This window comes from Gopherus evgoodei, chromosome 5 (genome assembly GCF_007399415.2).
Source record: "Gopherus evgoodei ecotype Sinaloan lineage chromosome 5, rGopEvg1_v1.p, whole genome shotgun sequence".
Lineage (NCBI taxonomy): Eukaryota > Metazoa > Chordata > Testudines > Testudinidae > Gopherus > Gopherus evgoodei.
The window spans coordinates 143,690-162,047 of record NC_044326.1 but is presented as its reverse complement, the minus strand read 5'-3'; the positions used below and the strand labels follow the sequence as shown (position 1 = coordinate 162,047).

General features: G+C 66.8%; 1 protein-coding gene across 4 annotated transcripts; it reads right to left on the bottom strand.

Annotated features, from left to right (window-relative positions):
- Nucleotides 1-1,718: 1,718 nt before the first annotated feature.
- LOC115652204 (rho-related BTB domain-containing protein 2-like) lies at nt 1,719-17,443 on the bottom strand. 4 transcript variants are annotated; one of them, XM_030563952.1, is made up of 10 exons: nt 17,375-17,443; nt 15,752-15,953; nt 15,424-15,527; nt 11,626-11,847; nt 10,219-11,183; nt 9,363-9,481; nt 8,307-8,457; nt 7,783-7,871; nt 7,095-7,200; nt 1,719-3,115 (listed from the first exon to the last, which is right to left on the bottom strand). In XM_030563952.1, exons 2-10 carry the CDS (start codon nt 15,941-15,943, stop codon nt 2,946-2,948), a joined length of 2,118 nt encoding a protein of 705 aa, XP_030419812.1. In that variant the 5' UTR covers nt 15,944-15,953; nt 17,375-17,443; the 3' UTR covers nt 1,719-2,945. The 4 variants fall into 4 exon arrangements, with proteins under 4 accessions (XP_030419812.1, XP_030419813.1, XP_030419811.1 ...); XM_030563953.1 differs by having other exon boundaries at nt 11,626-11,811; XM_030563951.1 differs by having other exon boundaries at nt 7,783-7,866; nt 11,626-11,811.
- Nucleotides 17,444-18,358: the final 915 nt, after the last annotated feature.

Below are 18,358 nucleotides of genomic sequence, written 5' to 3'. Positions count from 1 at the left end.
GAGACCGGGGTGGGGGCAGGAGAGCTCTCCCCTCCGTGGGTAAAACCCTGGCACAGCAGGGTGGGGGCAGGAGTTCTCTCCCCTCAAGACCGGGGGGGGGGGGCCAGGAGAGTTCTCCCCTCCACGGGTAAAACCCTGGCACAGCGGGGTGGGGGCAGGAGTGCTCTCCCCTCGAGACCGGGGTGGGGGCAGGAGAGCTCTCCCCTCCGCGGGTAAAACCCTGGCACAGCAGGGTGGGGGCAGGAGTGCTCTCCCCTCGAGACCGGGGGGGGGCAGGAGAGCTCTCCCCTCCGCGGGTAAAACCCTGGCACAGCGGGGTGGGGGCAGGAGAGCTCTCCCCTCGGCAAGTAAAACCCCAGTACAGACCCGCTGGGGGGGGGCAGGAGTGCTCTCCCCTCGGCAGGTAAAACCCCAGTACAGACCCGGTGGGGGGGGCAGGAGTGCTCTCCCCTCGGCAGGTAAAACCCAAGCACAGATCCGGGGGGGGTGGGGGGCAGGAGAGCTCTCCCCTCTGCGGGTAAAACCCTGGCACAGCAGGGTGGGGGCAGGAGAGCTCTCCCCTCGAGACCGGGGGGGGGCAGGAGAGCTCTCCCCTCAAGACCGGGGGGGGGGCAGGAGAGCTCTCCCCTCCGCGGGTAAAACCCTGGCACAGCAGGGTGGGGGCAGGAGAGCTCTCCCCTCGAGACCGGGGGGGGCAGGAGAGCTCTCCCCTCTGCGGGTAAAACCCTGGCACAGCGGGGTGGGGGCAGGAGAGCTCTCCCCTCAAGACCGGGGGGGGGGCAGGAGAGCTCTCCCCTCTGCGGGTAAAACCCTGGCACAGTGGGGTGGGGGCAGGAGTGCTCTCCCCTCGAGACCGGGGTGGGGGCAGGAGAGCTCTCCCCTCGAGACCGGGGTGGGGGCAGGAGAGCTCTCCCCTCGGCAAGTAAAACCCAAGCACAGATCCGGGGGGGGATGGGGGGCAGGAGTGCTCTCCCCTCGGCAGGTAAAACCCCAGTGCAGACCGGGGGGGCAGGGGGCAGGAGAGCTCTCGCCGGTACAGCGCTGGCCATGCTGGCACTTGGGAGAGGGTCATTTCCGGCACTCAGCCACGCAGCAGTTGGGGAAGAGACCAGCACTGAACTGGAGGGTCCCGGTCCCGGTCCCGGCCCCTGCCCAGAGCTAGGGTAGAACAAATAATCCAGTGAGGCCCAGGGCCGGCTCCAGGGTTTCTGCCACCCCAAGAGGCAGATCGTGCCGCTCCACTCTTCAGCAGCAGGTCCTTCGCTCTGAGGGACCCAGTGACCCGCCATCGAAGACCCTGACGTGCCACCCCAAGCGCCTGCTTCTTTAGCTGGTGCCTGGAGCCGGCCCTGCTCCAGCTGCTCATTTCAGCAGTGGGGTCAATGCCCTCCCCTGGCTCAGCCCCGGCTCAGACACTCCCGGGGGTTCCTCTGAGAGGTCTCGAGTGCTCGTGAGCGCCGCTGGGGGGCATTAGTGCAGGAGGCCTGGAGGGCACAGCCAGCCTGCCCCTTACCTGAGCCAAGCGCCCACCCAGCCCTGAGCTCTCACACCAGGGAGGGGCTCTCAGCCACCTGCAGCCCTACACCAAGTTCTCCCCTGGCCGCATGGGGCCACCAGCCTGCTCGCAGGCCCTCCCGGGGCGGCGCAGCGAAGCCGAGGGGATTTCCCCGAGCAGCACAGCCTGCGCTCTCCCTGGCCCCCAGAGAGGCAGCCCCAGGCACATTACAAAAGGTTTTAATAAAAGGTTAAAACAGTCCAATACTGCGAGGTGTAAAAAGGCCAGGCAGCGCAAGGCTGGCTCACAGTGGTTAGAAACGCAGATACAAACAGCCCTTCGATCGGAGTGAGGGGACGGCTCAGCGTGGGAACCCTGCTCCGCGAGGCCTGGCAGGAGCCGGGCTCCCTAGAAAAGTGTAAACCCCATTGTGCACGTGGCACGCACGGCCCTGCCACCCCGGGGCAGTTCCCTTAATGCACCAAGGTGTATCAAAAGGGGGAAGGGGGCCATTGCCCAGGGACCCAGCCCCTCTCACAAGGCAGGTGAGCTGGGGAAGAGGCTTGTAGTGTCAAAGGCACAGAGGAGCAAAGGGGCCGGTTGGGGGCTCCAGGCTGCCCCCATCCCAAGAGCAGGCAAAGCACAAATGGAGCAGCTCCTACAACTACCAAAACCAGAAATCTCCTGCCCAAACCCAGCTCCCATATGCACCCCCCAAGCTCAGACCCCACCCCCCACACAGAGCTCCACCCCACACCTGCCCCCAGCTCAGCCACCTCCTCACTGCTCTGTTAGTGTCCCAAGGACAAGCCCTTGCCCCCAGCCCCCCCCTCCACTCAGCTCCCTGATCCAACCCCCTGCACAGCTCTGCTGCCCTCAGGCCTAGGGGAAGCCTGGAACGGGGAGAGGAGGTGCAGCCCAACCCTGCGGGGAGGAAAGTGCTGCTCTGAGGCCCCCCGTGGGCTCAGGGCTCAGACCCTGCCAGCATCCCCACCATCAGGTGAGAAGGGCAAGGACAGCTGTGACCCAAGCCCCACCCAGGGGTGCCCTCCCTGCCCAAGCACAGCAGCGTCATGCTCACAGCCCGAGTGCAGCCCCCACTCCTCCACACTGCTAGACAAGAGGAAACCCCACAGCTCTGCTGGGTTTGGGGGCCTGCTCACCCCCCGGAATGCACTGCCACGCTGCAGCAGAGGCACAGCTGGAAGCTAAGGGCAGCAGTGGCCAGGAGAGCCTGTAAACGTGCCAGAGCTAGGCTCAGTGGGCCACGGGGCCAGTAAAGGGGGCCCGGCCCCATGAGAGCAGCTGGCCAGGAGCCCTGCCTGGGAGCAGGAAGTGCTGCCGTGCCCATGGAAGTGGGAATGACGGACACAGGCACCCAGCTGCCAGCCCTACCCTGGCCCGGCCCGCCTGGCAGCCCCTCCTGCCCTCAGCAAGGCACAAGCAGGGCTCAGGAGACGTGGGGCGAGGGGCGCCAGAAGCACCACTTGCTGCGGGCGTGCTGCTTCCGCAGCAGCTGCTCCTCCAGGTCCCGCTCCTTCTTCGAGCGCAGGTACAGGTCCTCCTCCTTCAGGTACCAGACGGGCGGCCAGCGGTGCCGCTCGAAGTGCGCCCTGTTCTCTGTGGGGCAGGAGGGTGTCAGCATTGACCCACCCGGCTGGGCAGGGGGCCGGGACCCCCCGCCTCACTGCAGAGCAGCCAACACTACAGCACCCCCTGGCTGTACCGGGGGAGGGGAGGGTCCCATCTCTCTCCCCCTCCCCCAACACCACAGCACCCCCTGGCTGTACCGGGGGAGGGGAGGGTCCCATCTCTCTCCCCCTCCCCCAACACCACAGCACCCCGTGGCTCTACCGGGGCGAGGGGAGGGTCCCATCTCTCTCCCCTGTCGCCCAACACCACAACACCCCCTGGCTGTACCGGGGGGAGGGGAGGGTCCCATCTCTCTCCCCCTCCCCCAACACCACAACACCCCCTGGCTGTACCGGGGGAGGGGAGGGTCCCAACTCTCTCCCCCTCCCCCAACACCACAGCACCCCCTGGCTGTACCGGGGGAGGGGAGGGTCCCATCTCTCTCCCCCTCCCCCAACATCACAGCACCCCATGGCTGTACCGGGGGGAGGGGAGGGTCCCATCTCTCTCCCCAACCCCCAACACCACAGCACCCCCTGGCTGTACCGGGGGGAGGGGAGGGTCCCATCTCTCTCCCCAACCCCCAACACCACAGCACCCCCTGGCTGTACCGGGGGGAGGGGAGGGTCCCATCTCTCTCCCCCTCCCCCAACACCACAGCACCCCCTGGCTGTACCGGGGGGAGGGGAGGGTCCCATCTCTCTCCCCCTCCCCCAACACCACAGCACCCCCTGGCTGTACCGGGGGAGGGGAGGGTCCCAACTCTCTCCCCCTCCCCCAACACCACAGCACCCCCTGGCTGTACCGGGGGAGGGGAGGGTCCCATCTCTCTCCCCCTCCCCCAACATCACAGCACCCCCTGGCTGTACCGGGGGAGGGGAGGGTCCCATCTCTCTCCCCCTCCCCCAACATCACAGCACCCCCTGGCTGTACCGGGGGGAGGGGAGGGTCCCATCTCTCTCCCCCTCCCCCAACACTACAGCACCCCCTGGCTGTACCGGGGGGAGGGGAGGGTCCCATCTCTCTCCCCCTCCCCCAACACTACAGCACCCCCTGGCTGTACCGGGGGGAGGGGAGGGTCCCATCTCTCTCCCCTGTCGCCCAACACCACAACACCCCCTGGCTGTACCGGGGGGAGGGGAGGGTCCCATCTCTCTCCCCCACCCCCAACACCACAGCACCCCGTGGCTGTACCGGGGGGAGGGAAGGGTCCCATCTCTCTCCCCCTCCCCCAACACCACAGCACCCCGTGGCTGTACCGGGGGGAGGGGAGGGTCCCATCTCTCTCCCCCTCCCCCAACACTACAGCACCCCCTGGCTGTACCGGGGGGAGGGGAGGGTCCCATCTCTCTCCCCCACCCCCAACACTACAGCACCCCGTGGCTGTACCGGGGGGAGGGGAGGGTCCCATCTCTCTCCCCCTCCCCCAACACTACAGCACCCCGTGGCTGTACCGGGGGGAGGGGAGGGTCCCATCTCTCTCCCCTGTCGCCCAACACCACAGCACCCCGTGGCTGTACCGGGGGAGGGGAGGGTCCCATCTCTCTCCCCCTCCCCCAACATCACAGCACCCCGTGGCTGTACCGGGGGGAGGGAAGGGTCCCATCTCTCTCCCCCGTCGCCCAACACCACAGCACCCCCTGGCTGTACCGGGGGAGGGGAGGGTCCCATCTCTCTCCCCCTCCCCCAACACCACAGCACCCCGTGGCTGTACCGGGGGGAGGGAAGGGTCCCATCTCTCTCCCCCTCCCCCAACATCACAGCACCCCGTGGCTGTACCGGGGGAGGGGAGGGTCCCATCTCTCTCCCCCTCCCCCAACATCACAGCACCCCGTGGCTGTACCGGGGGAGGGGAGGGTCCCATCTCTCTCCCCCTCCCCCAACATCACAGCACCCCGTGGCTGTACCGGGGGAGGGGAGGGTCCCATCTCTCCCCCTCCCCCAACATCACAGCAACCACCCACAGGACCCCGTGGCCGTACCAGGGGGTCCCATCCCCACAACTGCATCAGTCCCCACTGGCAGCCCACGAGACAGCCCCAGCCAGCAAACCCGAAGTCATGGGCCAAGCGCTGCCTCCTGCCAGGGGAGCTGCTCTGCAGCCACTGAGCTCCCGGCCTGGGCTGGGACACCTCCCCCAGGGCCAGCCTGGGGGAGAACAGCACCCTGGGTACAGTCCCCGCTGCCTCCCACACCGGGTCAGCAGCCCAGGGGCAGAGACAAGGAAGGGAGCCTGGTGACTGGGGAGCCTCAGAAAGGGGGAGGGACCTGGAGAAATACAGACAGTCTCCCTGCAGGTGGGGAGCAGTGACATGGGGGCTCCAGAAGGGCCCATCTCCCACACCCCAGCACGGAGCATCTGCAATATTCAAGTGCCTCTCCCCAGTGCCAGGGAAGGGGGGTTGTTTGGCAGGGGGGTGGAGTGGGGTTAAAATGCACACTCCAGTGCACTGGAGATAGCTAGGGTGGGTGGTGATGGTGGAAGGTTTGCTCCCGAAATATCCCCAACCCCCTGCATTGACACCTCCTTTTGGGATGAGCAAGAATGAGGGGGAGCCCCTGAGAGCTGGGGAGCATGGGGAACTGGGGGGGTCAAAATGTGGCACAGGGAGCAGGATCTTGAAGACTGGATCTCCCCAAGAACCAGGGAGAATGAGGGGCTGCTTGGAGCTGGGGCTCAGGCTGGTACGCAGAGGCCCAGAGAGGGGCCCTCCGGGAGTTGGGGCGGGGGGGTGTCTCTCTTTCCCCTGCTGTTTTAGTTCCCTTTCCCTCCCACCCCAGAAGAGGCTGGCACCTTCCAGCTCCTATTGGCGAGCTGAGATGCTACACTCGTCTGCCATTGGGTGCTTGTGGCAAACTGAGAATGTTCTTAATGTTGCTCTGAATACTGTGTTGGTGCCTCAGTGTCCCCATGGCAGTTCTTAATATCTAGGTGGTGGGATAAGGGTGTGTGATTGCTGCAGAGCAAAGGGCCAGTGCACCTAAATGCCTGACACTCTGTCTCCTAGCAACTGATGGCCTGGGCCCCCCCTCTGCAAAGGTGCCAGCTGAAGGTGTTGGAGACGCCCGGGAAAGGGACAAAGCCCAGAGAAGGAGGGGCTGGAGGGAGTTTCAGTTTGGGAGCTGGCTTGGAAATGGAGGGGAGCCCCGACGGGGCTTGGGTTTCCCCACGGGGCTATAGCCTCCCTGGGGGACCCAGATGGACCTAACTAAAGGGGGTCCTGCTGCCTGTGCCTGCAAGACCTGTCTGGGACTATGCTCCTGTCGTCCAAATAAATCTTCTGCTTTACTGGCTGGCTGAGAGTCCTGGAGAATCACAGGAAGCGGGGGGTGCAGGGCCTTGTGTTCCCACATACTCCCTGACAGTGGCATCACAGATTATTACGGTGGGAAGGGACCTCAGGAGGTATCTAGTCCAACCCCCTGCTCAAAGCAGGACCAACCCCAACTAAATCATCCCAGCCAGGGCTTTGTCAAGCCTGACCTTAAAAACCTCTAAGGAAGGAGATTTCACCACCCTCCCAGTGAAATAGTGTTTCCAAATATCCAACCTAGCCTCCCCCACTGCAGCTTGAGACCATTGCTCCTTGTTCTGTCATCTGCCCCCTCTGAGAACAGCCAAGCTCCATCCTCTTTGGAACCCCCCTTCAGGTAGCTGAAAGCAGCTATCAAATCCCCCCTCACTCTTCTCTTCTGCAGACTAAACAAGCCCAGTTCCCTCATGACTTTCATGCAGGCCACTTGGGGAAGGAGGAACAGCCAGGCTGGGGGCAGGGCCCCACCCTCTCCCCTCAGAGCACAGTGCCAGGCTGGGAAACCGAGGTGGGGCTCTGCTCAGGAGCAGGGGACCAGGCACTCCTGCCATGCCAGCCTGCCCCCTGCAGGCAGCGAGAGGGAGCCCGAGCCCCTGGCCTATTCCCCACAGCACCCCCGGGCTGTCACACACACACACCCCCGCAGCCCCTACCTGGCGCCATGTACTTCATCTCCCTGGGGAAGCGGCGGCAGACGCTGTTGTAGTTGGTGCAGATGTAGTGCAGGCACCATGCTGCCAGCTGCTGGGCATTGTGGAACTGCAAGAGAGCAGCAGCCTGACAGCAAGGCAGGGGGGCCCCAGACCCCCCCAGTGTCCTGCAGGCTCTGGGCTTGGTCTCCAGTGACCCCCAAAGGATCTGTGCAGCCTCGCCCTCGTGGCATCCTGCAGCAGCCTCCTGGCTGCAGCTCTGCGCACCAAACCAAGGGGCAGGCTGGTAACACGCCAGGGGCCCCAGGGAAGAGGCCATGGGGCTCCATGTCCCAGCATGCAGCGCAGCCAGGCAGCGGGAGCCTGGCAGTGGACAGAGGGCACTGGGCAGCAGTCACAGCAGACCTGGATGGAGAATGGCACGCTGAGAGCTGTAGGCTCCACCAGCCCCCCCTCGGAGCACAGAGAGACAGACAACGGGCAGGGATGCAGCCCCATGCTCCAGATGCCCCAAAACCACCAGCTGGCAGAAGCATCTGGCACTGGCCACCATTGGAGACTGGCTACTGGCCAGCTGGACCATTGCTATGACCCCGGACAGCCGCTCACGTTTTCACTGGAACCACCCTAATCTGAGCAGAAGCCACAGCTCAGACACCCTGAGGCCTGGCCCGCCCCACCCTCCCCGTACCTGAGTCATCTCCAGGTAGATGATCACCTGCTCGTCGATCTCCACCTGCTGCACGTAGGCTCGGAGCAGCTCGTCCACCGCATACTGCTCTGGGAGGGCAGAGACGGGGACGGTGAGGGTCCCAGGCTGAGCCCTGCACGCATGGGGTGGGGGGGGCCCTCGTGCACTCCCACAATACCAGCTGACCCCACCCCCCAGGACCCCACCTGCACGGGTGGACCAGGGTGTTCTTTGTCCCGTCCAATGCCAGACAAAGCCACGTGTGGTTCTGTCTTGGCACCAGTGGGGACGAGCCTCTCACAAGAACTGTCCTGTTTGTAGCGGGACCAATGGCCTCGCTGGGCAGGGTGGGGGGGAAGCAGCTGCCCCCCGGCTCAGGCTGCATGAAGGGGCGAGCACTGCTCCCGGGGCCCTTACAGAACAGTTACGTGTTAGTGACGCTCCAGAGACACGTCGACCTGCCGCGCTCGCCAGCCTCGTTAGCTCAGAGGAGGCCTCAAGCCAGGCACCACACCGAGCCTCACCTGTAAGCGCCTGCAGCCGGGGCAGACACAGGCGGTTGGTTAAGACCAGGAGTTCCATGGCATCCAGGTCGGGAGTGGGGACGAAATGCCCGGTGTAGAGGAACTCCAGGACAGCGCGCAGGCAGGCGCACTTGGTGCCAGGCAGGGAGACCTGGGGGTGACAAGGGGAACCTAAGGAACTCACCCCCAACAACCTCCCCCCTTCAGGAACAGGCGTCCCCCTGCACTCCCCCAGCCAGCCCAGCCCACCCCCGCAACTCTGCTGATGCTCGCAGCTATTCCCCCATTCACAGGCCCGTCTGCTGGGAACAAGTTGGTTGTAATCCCCCAAACCCAACGGTAAAACCAGCAGAGCCAGCCAATAATCTACCAGGAAATCGCAGCTCATGGGGTCAGAGCCAGAAATCACCCCCAAGTGCGTGCTGGACCTCTCCTGAGTGGGGCTAGGAGCAGGCTGGATCAGGAGGGAGCAATGAGAGGAGGTGGTGGCCCTGTGCAGGGGTCTGGCCCTGGCACCCACACCCTGCCACATGATCCCCTGCCTCTCCCTGCCCCCCCCCTGACCTTTTTACTTTTGAGATTCCCAATTTATCTCCGACGACACGCTGCAGCCGCTCTGCTCCGTTGGCAGGCGAAGGGAACCTTCAGATCACATGCCTCCCGCCCCCCTCCAGGTGCTATTCACGCTAAGGGACAGCTGCCCAAGGGCTCTGGCCCCCAGGAGGCATGGGGGGGGAGCACCCTGGGCCAGGTCGGAGGAGGGAGCAGGCAGCAGCAGCTTCACCACCAGGCTGAGCTGGGAGCAGCCCCTCTCCAGAGCTCTGTCCAGCTCCCTTCCTTGCCCCTCAGTTCTTCCCACCAGTCCCAAGCCCCTCACCTGCTGGGGGAGGAACCACCTCTTCCCCACCCTGCTCCCCACTTGGATCCTGGGGAGCTCCCTCCCCCAGCCCTGCCCTTTGCTCCCATGATCCCCCACTCCCAGGGATCCCTCATCTCCCCCTTACCCTCCCTCCACATTCCCCAAGCCCACCCAGCGCAGCCCCCCGCCCCCCTTACCTCAGAGGCATAGCTCTCCCGAAAGTTGCCACAGAACATGGCCACCATCCAGTCACAGCCTGCGATGAGCAGCGGCTTGTGGGCCGGCACCGACCCATCGTCCACCAGGAACACAACGTCTAGGAGGGCAGAGCGGGCAGGGAGTCAGTATGGCCTGGCCCCAGCCCTGCTCCTCGTGCTGGGCAGAGGGTGCCACGTGACTACAGCCACCCTGGGGAACGACACGCCAGTGCTGAGCAGCGCCACACAACCAGGCAGCCTGGCACGGGAAGGGGAATGCCACATCCACCAGAAACTGCAGGGGCCAGCAGACCGGAATCACCCAGCTGGGGCCGATCAGGCCCCCCCCAGAGGACTGGGCAGGGTACCCCAGGACATGGACATGCAGGGGAAGGGCCCAATTTTAAACTGCATCCAGGAGCACTGCACAGGGGCCAGCAGCACCGGGGAGAGCGCGCCCCCCACCGACCCCCCTGCCCTGCCCCCTGCAGCACCGGGGAGAGCCCACCCCCCACCGACCCCCCTGCCCTGCCCCCTGCAGCACCGGGGAGAGCGCGCCCCCCACCGACCCCCCTGCCCTGCTCCCTGCAGCACGGGGGAGAGCCCGCCCCCCCCACTGACCCCCCAGCCCTGCCCCCTGCAGCACCGGGGAGAGCGCGCCCCCCACCGACCCCCCTGCCCTGCCCCCTGCAGCACGGGGGAGAGCCCGCCCCCCACCGACCCCCCTGCCCTGCTCCCTGCAGCACCGGGGAGAGCGCGCCCCCCCCACCGACCCCCCTTCCCTGCTCCCTATTGCTCCCCAGCCCCCCTTTCCACGCCCCTGGAGGCTAGAAGAGGCCCCAGGCCCCGCCCATACCCGCAAAGACGCCCTTGCCCAGGCACTCCTTGACGCGGTTGGCACGGCGCACGTGGAAGGCTTTGGTGATCTCCTGGTTCATGAAACTCTCCTTGTTCAGCACGTTGGCCACCATCATGCGCAGGTCGAAGACCTCCAGCAGCTCGGCGATGGTGGCCACCTGCATGAGGTCTGCGCGGCCCTGGTCCAGGTGGCCCGTGTACAGATATTCCAGCACCGCGCGGAAGGGCCCCGGCTGGATCAGGCAGTCCATGTACACCACCATCATCTGCCTCTCCTGCTGGGTCACGGGGTCCTGAACCAACCCCAGCTGTATGCTGACAAAGCCCCGTCCCCAGCCCGACAGCTCCTGGCCCCCGGCCCCTGAGAGCTGCTGGCCCTCGCCCTGCACCAGCCGCAGGGGATCGTCACTCTGCGAAGTCCTGAGAGGGGCCTGGGCCCCATCGCCCAGGAGGGTCTTCTCCATCTCCAGGCTCTTAGTCCTGGCAGCCGGCTCCTTGGCCGCCCGTCGCTCCACACCACAGGGCTCCTGGGCCTGGCTCGCCGACCCTGCCAGAGTGAAGAGGTCGTAGAACTTGGAGCAGGACGTGGCCAGGTAGACACGATGGGCGAAGACACTGTGTCCCCCCTGCAGCTGGAAGACCACATCAGCACAGAGGGGGGTGCAGAAGAGGGCAGCAGGGCCCTGGCCACCGCTGGTGGTGGGGTCTGGGATGTGGATGACAGGCGGGGGTGGCTTGGGGGGCAGGAAGGGTGCCTGCAGCAAGGGCCTCTGCATCTTCTTCAGGTGGGACTTCCAGAACTGCAGGTGGCGGCGGGAGATGAGGGCGGCACGGATGGCATTGTCGAAGACATCCTTGACGCCAAACTGCGCCACTACGCTAGTCTCGTAGTACGGCACTCCCAGGTCCTTGGCCACCTCGTGGCCCCGCTCGGGTGGCAGGATGTCCGTGGGTCTGATGGGCCTGGCAAGGGAGAGGAGCTGGCAGGTCAGCAGGGAGCCCTCGGCTAGGGGACAGACAGCCCAGTGTCAGGGCTGGAGGGAGCCACTCTGCCCACCTAGGCTGGGCACACACCAAGGAGCCAGCACTTTCTGCCCGCAAGAGCCCCGAGCGAGACAGGGGATGCCAACGATCTGCTGAGCAAGGCATGGGTCTCGGACACCCTGCTCCCACTCAGAGCCTACAGGCAGCAGTGCCATCCTCCCCGCCCACAGCCCCATGCGGTGTCTGTACCAGACCCAGGGCTGAGCACAAGGTGCAGGCAGCTGGCACTCAGGGATGCAATGGGGCTGCAAGCAGCCTCACCCCTGCAGCTGCCTGTACCTGGCATTCAGTTCTGGGGGCCCCAGGCGGGGGGGCACCCTTATGTCCTTTGTGCCCTGGTCAGGGCAGGGGGCACCCTTACTTGGCCAGCGGACGCCGGGCACGGTTGACTGCCTCCAGGTCAGCATAGCGTAGGTCCAGCTGGCACCCTACCAGCACAATGGGTGTCCGTGGGCAGAAGTGTTTGATTTCCGGGTACCACATGGTCTTCACATGGCGCAGGGAGTTGGGGTTCGCCAGGGAGAAGCAGAGAACCACGACATCTGACCTGCAGGCGGGAGGGGAAGACGGGGGAGCTCCAGACCTGTTAGTCCCACCAAAGGAGACTGCTGCCTTAGGGCACAGAGCAGCACAGCAAGCTCCCAGCTCAGACTGATGCCACACACCCCCGCCCGGCCTCTTGCCTACACGGGCCCTACTTCACCCTCTGCACTGCACCCAAGGGATCTAGCAGCCAGGCTCCCCCAGCAGAGCTGCCCAGGCACTAACAGAGCCCAGGAGCTCAGGGGACCCCCCATGCCCACCAGCCCTCAAGGAGGCACCCAGCCAAGGAGGGGGCAGATCCTTGAGGGGACAGACTGAAGGGCCCTATCCTGCCCCATCAGACTTCTGGAGCCCCCAGTGCTATGGCACGAGCACTTCACGAGGCCCCCAGTCTCCTGACAGCTGGGCACCACAGTCATGTCTGCCAAGAAGCCATGGAATGGGGGGGAGAGGTCTGGCTCATGGCCCCACACAGCCCCAAATCTCTAGGTACAAAGGTTACTGCAGCAGCCCAGCGTGGGGCACTCAGGTGGCAGCTATTTCAGGAGTGCAGGGCGCCCCCTCACTAGCAGCACATGTGAAAGCCAGCAGAGCCCATGCAAACCCCGAACAGGAGCCCAGCCCTCCCCAAGCCAGGGGGACAGCTGCTGGGAATGGTGGGGAGGATCCTGTGCAAGCCAGAAGAGCAGATGCTGGCCGAGCCGGGGCAAAGCCCTCACGGGCCACAGAGCCTGAACCCGGCTGGGGACAAGAGCAGCCCCAGCGACACAGCTCACACTGCCAGCCCCTGGGCAGCAGCAGAAGGGCAGGGGATTCCCCATCATTAGCACTGGGGCAGGCAGCTGCTTCTGGCTGGGCTCCAGCAGCCACCGGTTCAGCATGTGACTGGGCCTCTCCCCAAGGGGGTGCTCTGGCCCTGAACCAGCCCAGAGCCCATGGCCCCTTCTCTGTGAGGCCTGCGGCACACGCTGCCCGCCCTAGGCTGTGCCTGGGGAGAGATGTTCAGCACCAGGGCCAGGCGCTGCTAGCAGACACCCCAGGAGCAGAGTGCCACAGGGCAGGAAGGGTGAAGGGGAGCAGTCCCACAACACAGGCACCCCTACAGCCGCCTTCCGAGCAAGGGGATGGGGCCTGGGGCCATCCCTAGACTGCCCCCCGCCAGCCCATGTGAGAGGCTAAGCAGAGCCAGGCCAGACCAGCACATGGGAGGGAGGAAAACCCAGCTGTGGCAGGTGGGGGCTCATGGGGGGCTCACCCCTCAAGTGCAAGGGGCACCGCGTGGCTGGAGGTGCCGTCCCGTGCAGAGGTTGTAAGGTGCCCCAGTACTCTGACACCAGCTCACCCAGGATCACAGCGAGTCAAAACTCGGACAAGAACCCAGGAGTCCAGGGTCCCAGCCCCTCTGGTCACTGCTAGTGCCTCTTTTCAGTTTAGCCATTTACTCCCCTGAACTTCCCCTGCCGCTTCAGCTAGCTGGGAGAGTCTCCTTCCTGCGCAGCTGTTAGACAGCTGCCACGCTCCATGCCAGAGGTGGCTGCATTCCAGTGCCAGGCAACCCTTCCTGTGAAGTGCTTGGACTGGAATGGGAGGGGTCTATTCCTGCGGGACCACCTTTCCTGCCCACTAGCAGACACTACATACGGGATCCTTGCCATGCTCCCCAGCCAGTAGCAGCCCTGTCTCCCAAGTGTCGCTGGGGTTCAGCTAGGGGTGCGCTGGCTGTGGGCAGACAGGCTCCCACCTGGGTGGGACAGGTGGCACAACTGGAATGCAGTGCAGGACGCCATTGGGAGCCCTGCTGTCCCAGGGCCCTTGTTAGGAGGCAGGGAGCAGCCTGAGCCACTCCTGGGCCCTGTTTGTTTTAGCGGTGCCTCCCTGAGACGTGACCGGGACACACACTTGGACTGAGGCCCACATCACAGACCGAGTGGCTCCCGCCTGCCCGCCGCCACAGGAACCCAGCCAAGGCAGGAGCGGTGCCCAGCAGGGAGGGAGCAGACCCCACCCCTGCCCCATGACACAGCGAGGGGCCAAGTCAGCGAGCTGGCTGCAGAGCTGTGACCCAGCGTGGCCAGGCTCCGCAGGGTGAAGCACACACAGGAAACCCCTGCAGAGAGTGCAGCCTCTCCTGAGACAGGGCCTGCGCCGTGGTGGGGCCTGGGCCCAGCCAGGGATGAGCAGAGGATTCAGGAGGCCTTGGGTCTTTGGTGGTGGGGTCCCCCCTGCTTTGGCAGTAATTCAGCAGCAGGGGGTCCTTCTGCCCCAGAGCAGAAGCAGCTCCGGGCGCCCTGGCCCCGTGAAAGTTTTCTGGGGACCCTGGAGCGAGTGAAGGACCCCACTCCAGGGGCCCTGAAAAACTCTTGTGGGGGCCCCTGCGAGGCCCAGGGCAAATTGCCCCACTTGCCCCCCGGGTGGCCCTGGGCCCAGCCCCAGCCCCTTGCCACCAGAGGGGAGAGCGCTCCAAGCAGCTGTAGGAAAGCAGGGGGACCTGGGAGGAGGCAAGGGACCAGGCCTGTCTGGCTCAGCCCAGGAGGGTGTGGAGCCAGGCTAGAGCGAGACAGGAAACATCCCCAGAGAGGGGCTGGGTGGCCCGTCGGTGCCTGGCAGGATGGCAGAACTGGCCAGGGAATTGCCTCATCCCCTATGCACTTCACACTAGCCAGGACAGCTCTAGCCAGCCTCCCTTGGGACAGGAATACGTGGGCATGGGCTGTGCCAGGCTCCTCAGCTCGGCCTGGGGATTCAGGCTCAAGGGCCCAGCCACTTGAGGCTGAACACAAGATATCCCTCCCCCCGGCCCGCAAGGGACTGCTAGCCCCTGGGGCAGGGCCTGCCCGTTGTGTCGTACAGCACCCAGCAGAACGGCCCCAACTCAGACCCCTAGGCACAAGGGAGGGGAGGATCAGCATGGCCGGTGAGCTGGCAGCCCCCCCAGCTTTCAGCAGCCAGGCCCCCCACTGCACACATTGGGCTCATGCATGTGGGGCCAGGTGTGTTCCCCAAAGCGGCCAAGGGGCTTTTCCAGCCAATGTCCCCAGGAGACCCCCTTGACCAGCCACCCCCTTTGCTGGATGGGAAGGCCTCCCCCTCCCTGCTGCTGTTACCTGAGACTGCCACCTCCCTGGGGGGCTGAAACCAGACACTCCCACCCCCCGTTGGGGGGGCCAGTCCCCTCCCCTGAGGGTTTCAGCTGTCTGAGCAGCTTCTGAGGGGAGCCCCCACCAGAGAGAAGGGGGAAGGGAGAGGAGAAGAGAAGAATCACGTGCCCAGCTCCAGGCAGAGTCAAGCAGCAGGTCAGTGCCCCCCCCACAGCAGCTGGGACATGGGAGCCTCAGGCCCTGAACTTGTTAGCAATGGAGGAGTCATGCCCCCTTCCAGCAATGCTCTCCCCACCAGGAAGCAGAGGGGTGGAAGCTCAGGGCCCCTCCACCTTCCAGGCCCAGGGGAGATATGGGAGGCTGAACAGAATGGGAGTGAGGCCAGCTGGGGGTGCAGGCAGCACGGCCCTGGGCTGGAGGCCAGTGGGGACTCTGCAGCACCACACACAATGCCCCCAGGAACCAGGCTGAGGGGGGACAGCCAGGAGCAGGGACCCCCAAAGCCGCCAGGCTCTCACCTGCCGTAGGCAAAGCGCCTGTCCTTGTGGTGGTCCCCAAAGGTGTCCCAGAGCCGCAGAGACACGCTGACTTCGTCCACCACGTCCCGGGAGCGCTCCAGCACCTGCCCAGGGAAAGCACAGCAGGACAGCTCAGGTGGGTCTCCATCCCCTAGCCAGCTTCCCGCTCTACCACGGCCCCTGAACCCCCACACAGCACCTCAGCTCCCCCTCTCCTCCACTCAGGCTTTCACACCTCAAGGGGGCCTTGTGCTACCCATGGTACCACCCAGGGGCCTTCGGGAGGGGTCTCACCCATGGCACGGGCCCATCCCCGCTCTGCTCTCACCTCCTGGCACACGCGATACTGGTCGATGGCCCAGACGGTCGGCACATGGGTGGCCAGCAGCTGGTACTGGGTGAGGGTGGCATTGCAGGCCCTGGCACAGATGAGGCGTGTCTTGCCCACGGCGTTATCCCCGACAACCACACATTTAATGGTCTCGACATTGGGTCTCTCATAGTCCAGATCAATATCCATCAGGGCACAGCTGGGCAGGAACAGCAGGCAAGGGAGTCATTGCACAGCGTATGGGGCACAGGGAGGGGCATGGCCCCAGCAGGGGAGACACACAAGCCCCCAGCCAAGACCCTGCTCCCAGGCCAGCGCCTCAGCCGGGGTCTGCCACTAATAGACTGGGCAGCTGCTGGAAAGGAGCTTGCAGCCCTGGAGCTCCCTGGGGAGCCCGCTGGGACCCAGGCGCTCAGGGGCACCACCCAGCAGGGTGACCCGGAACCCTGGTACTAGGGGCTTTGTCCGAGAAGGGGAGCCATACCCCCCCCCCAAGAAAAAAAGTGCTCGGATCTGTCACAATTGCTGGCTAGTCCCCCAAAGCAGCGGCCAAGAGCCAGCAGGAGCTCCCGGACCAGCTGGGGTTCGGCCCAGGAAAAGGGGGCAGGCTCTGGGGGGGGTCCATGCCCGAAGCTCCCAGCCCAGGGGTAGGGGAGGGGGTTCTGACGGGAACTAGGCTCCGGGGGGCGCAGGCTCCGGCCAGGGGGCACAGCCCGAGGAGAGGGCTGGGGGGGGGGGGGGGAGACATGCCTGGAACTCCGAGCCCAGAAGGAGGCGGCTCCAGGGAAGGGGCACAGCCCGAGGGGAGGGGCAGGCTCCGGGGAGGGGAATCGGGTTTCGGCCGGGGGGCCCAGCCCGGGGAGATGGCTCCGGAGGGGCCCATGCCTGGAACGCTCGGCCCGGGGGCAGGGGCGGGAGGGTCCATGGCGGGAGCTCCCGGACCGGTGGAGGGGCGGGCTATGGGGGGGTGCATGCCCGGAGCTCCGGGGGAAAGGGACGGGGCTCGGCGGGCTCCGGGGGGGTCCATGCCCGGAGCTCCGGGGGAAGGGGACGGGGCGCGGCGGGCTCCGGGGGGGTGCATGGCCGGAGCTCCCGGACCGGTGGAGGGGCGGGCTATGGGGGGGTCCATGCCCGTAGCTCCGGGGGAAAGGGACGGGGCGCGGCGGGCTCCGGGGGGGTCCATGCCCGGAGCTCCGGGGGAAGGGGACGGGGCGCGGCGGGCGCCGAGGGGGGGTCCATGCCCGGAGCTCCGGGGGAAGGGGACGGGGCGCGGCGGGCTCGGGGGGGTCCATGCCCGGAGCTCCGGGACCGGTGGAGGGGCGGGCTCCGGGGGGGTCCATGCCCGGAGCTCCGGGGGAAAGGGACGGGGCGCGGCGGGCTCCGGGGGGGTCCATGCCCGGAGCTCCGGGGGAAGGGGACGGGGCGCGGCGGGCTCCGGGGGGGTCCATGCCCGGAGCTCCGGGGGAAGGGGACGGGGCGCGGCGGGCTCGGGGGGGTCCATGCCCGGAGCTCCCGGACCGGGGGGGGGACGGGAGCAGGTTCTAGGCTCGGCCGGGGGCGGGCTCCGGCCCGGGCCTCCCGCCTGCCCCCCCAAGGCCCCGCCCCGCGCCCCTCACTTGCCTGGGGGTCTCGGGGCGGCTCGGGCCGCTCACGGCCCCGGCTCGGCCTCCGGGCGCGCCCCTGTCCCGCGCGGCGGCTCCGGCTCCGGCTCCGGCCCATGGGGCCCCGGCCGGGCCGCTCCCCGCCCCGCCCCGCGCGGCCCGTTATCCCCCCGCCCGCCGCCAATCAGCGGCCAGGCCCCGCCCCCGCCGCGAACAAAGGAGACCCGCGGGAGCCGCCGCCCGCCCACGTGACACACAGAGCTCCGCCCACCGGGGCCGCCCCGCCCGGGGCGCCGGACCGCCTCTTAAAGGGGCAACAGCCTGGCCCCACCCCTCGGCCCTTCTCCCTCCCCCTCCCGCTCCCGCAGCCCTCAGCGCTGCCCCGGCCCCAGCAGGACCTGCCAGTGCTGCCCCCAACCCCCCCCCAGCACCTGCCTGCAGATCCACCACCTCCCCCATAAGGATCGCACCCCAGTGCCCCCCAGAGCCCGGCCCCCCCGCTCCCAGCCTAGAGCCCGGCCCCCCCGCTCCCAGCCCAGTGCTGCCCACCCCCCCCCGCTCCCAGCCTAGAGCCCGGCCCCCCCCGCTCCCAGCCCTGGGCCCCCCCAGAGCCCGGCCCCCCCGCTCCCAGCCCAGTGCTGCCCACCCCCCCCGCTCCCAGCCCAGGGCCCCCCCAGAGCCCGGCCCCCCCGCTCCCAGCCCAGGACCCCCCAGAGCCCGGCCCCCCGCTCCCAGCCTAGAGCCCGGCCCCCCGCTCCCAGCCCAGTGCTGCCACCCCCCCCTGCTCCCAGCCTAGAGCCCGGCCCCCCCCGCTCCCAGCCCTGGGCCCCCCCAGAGCCCGGCCCCCCCCGCTCCCAGCCCAGTGCTGCCCACCCCCCCCCGCTCCCAGCCAGGGCCCCCCCAGAGCCGGCCCCCCCGCTCCCAGCCCAGCACCCCCCCAGAGCCCGGCCCCCCCGCTCCCAGCCTAGAGCCCGGCCCCCCCGCTCCCAGCCCAGTGCTGCCC

Coding starts and splice junctions, on each gene's coding strand:
- LOC115652204 (XM_030563950.1), bottom strand. CDS start 15,943: ATGGATATTGATCTGGACTATGAGAGACCCAATGTCGAGACCATTAAA. Junction 11,848..15,423: donor AGGCGCTTTGCCTACGGCAG/GTGAGAGCCTGG, acceptor TGGGACTAACAG/GTCTGGAGCTCCCCCGTCTT. Junction 7,201..7,782: donor TCTACCTGGAGATGACTCAG/GTACGGGGAGGG, acceptor GCTCTCTTGCAG/TTCCACAATGCCCAGCAGCT.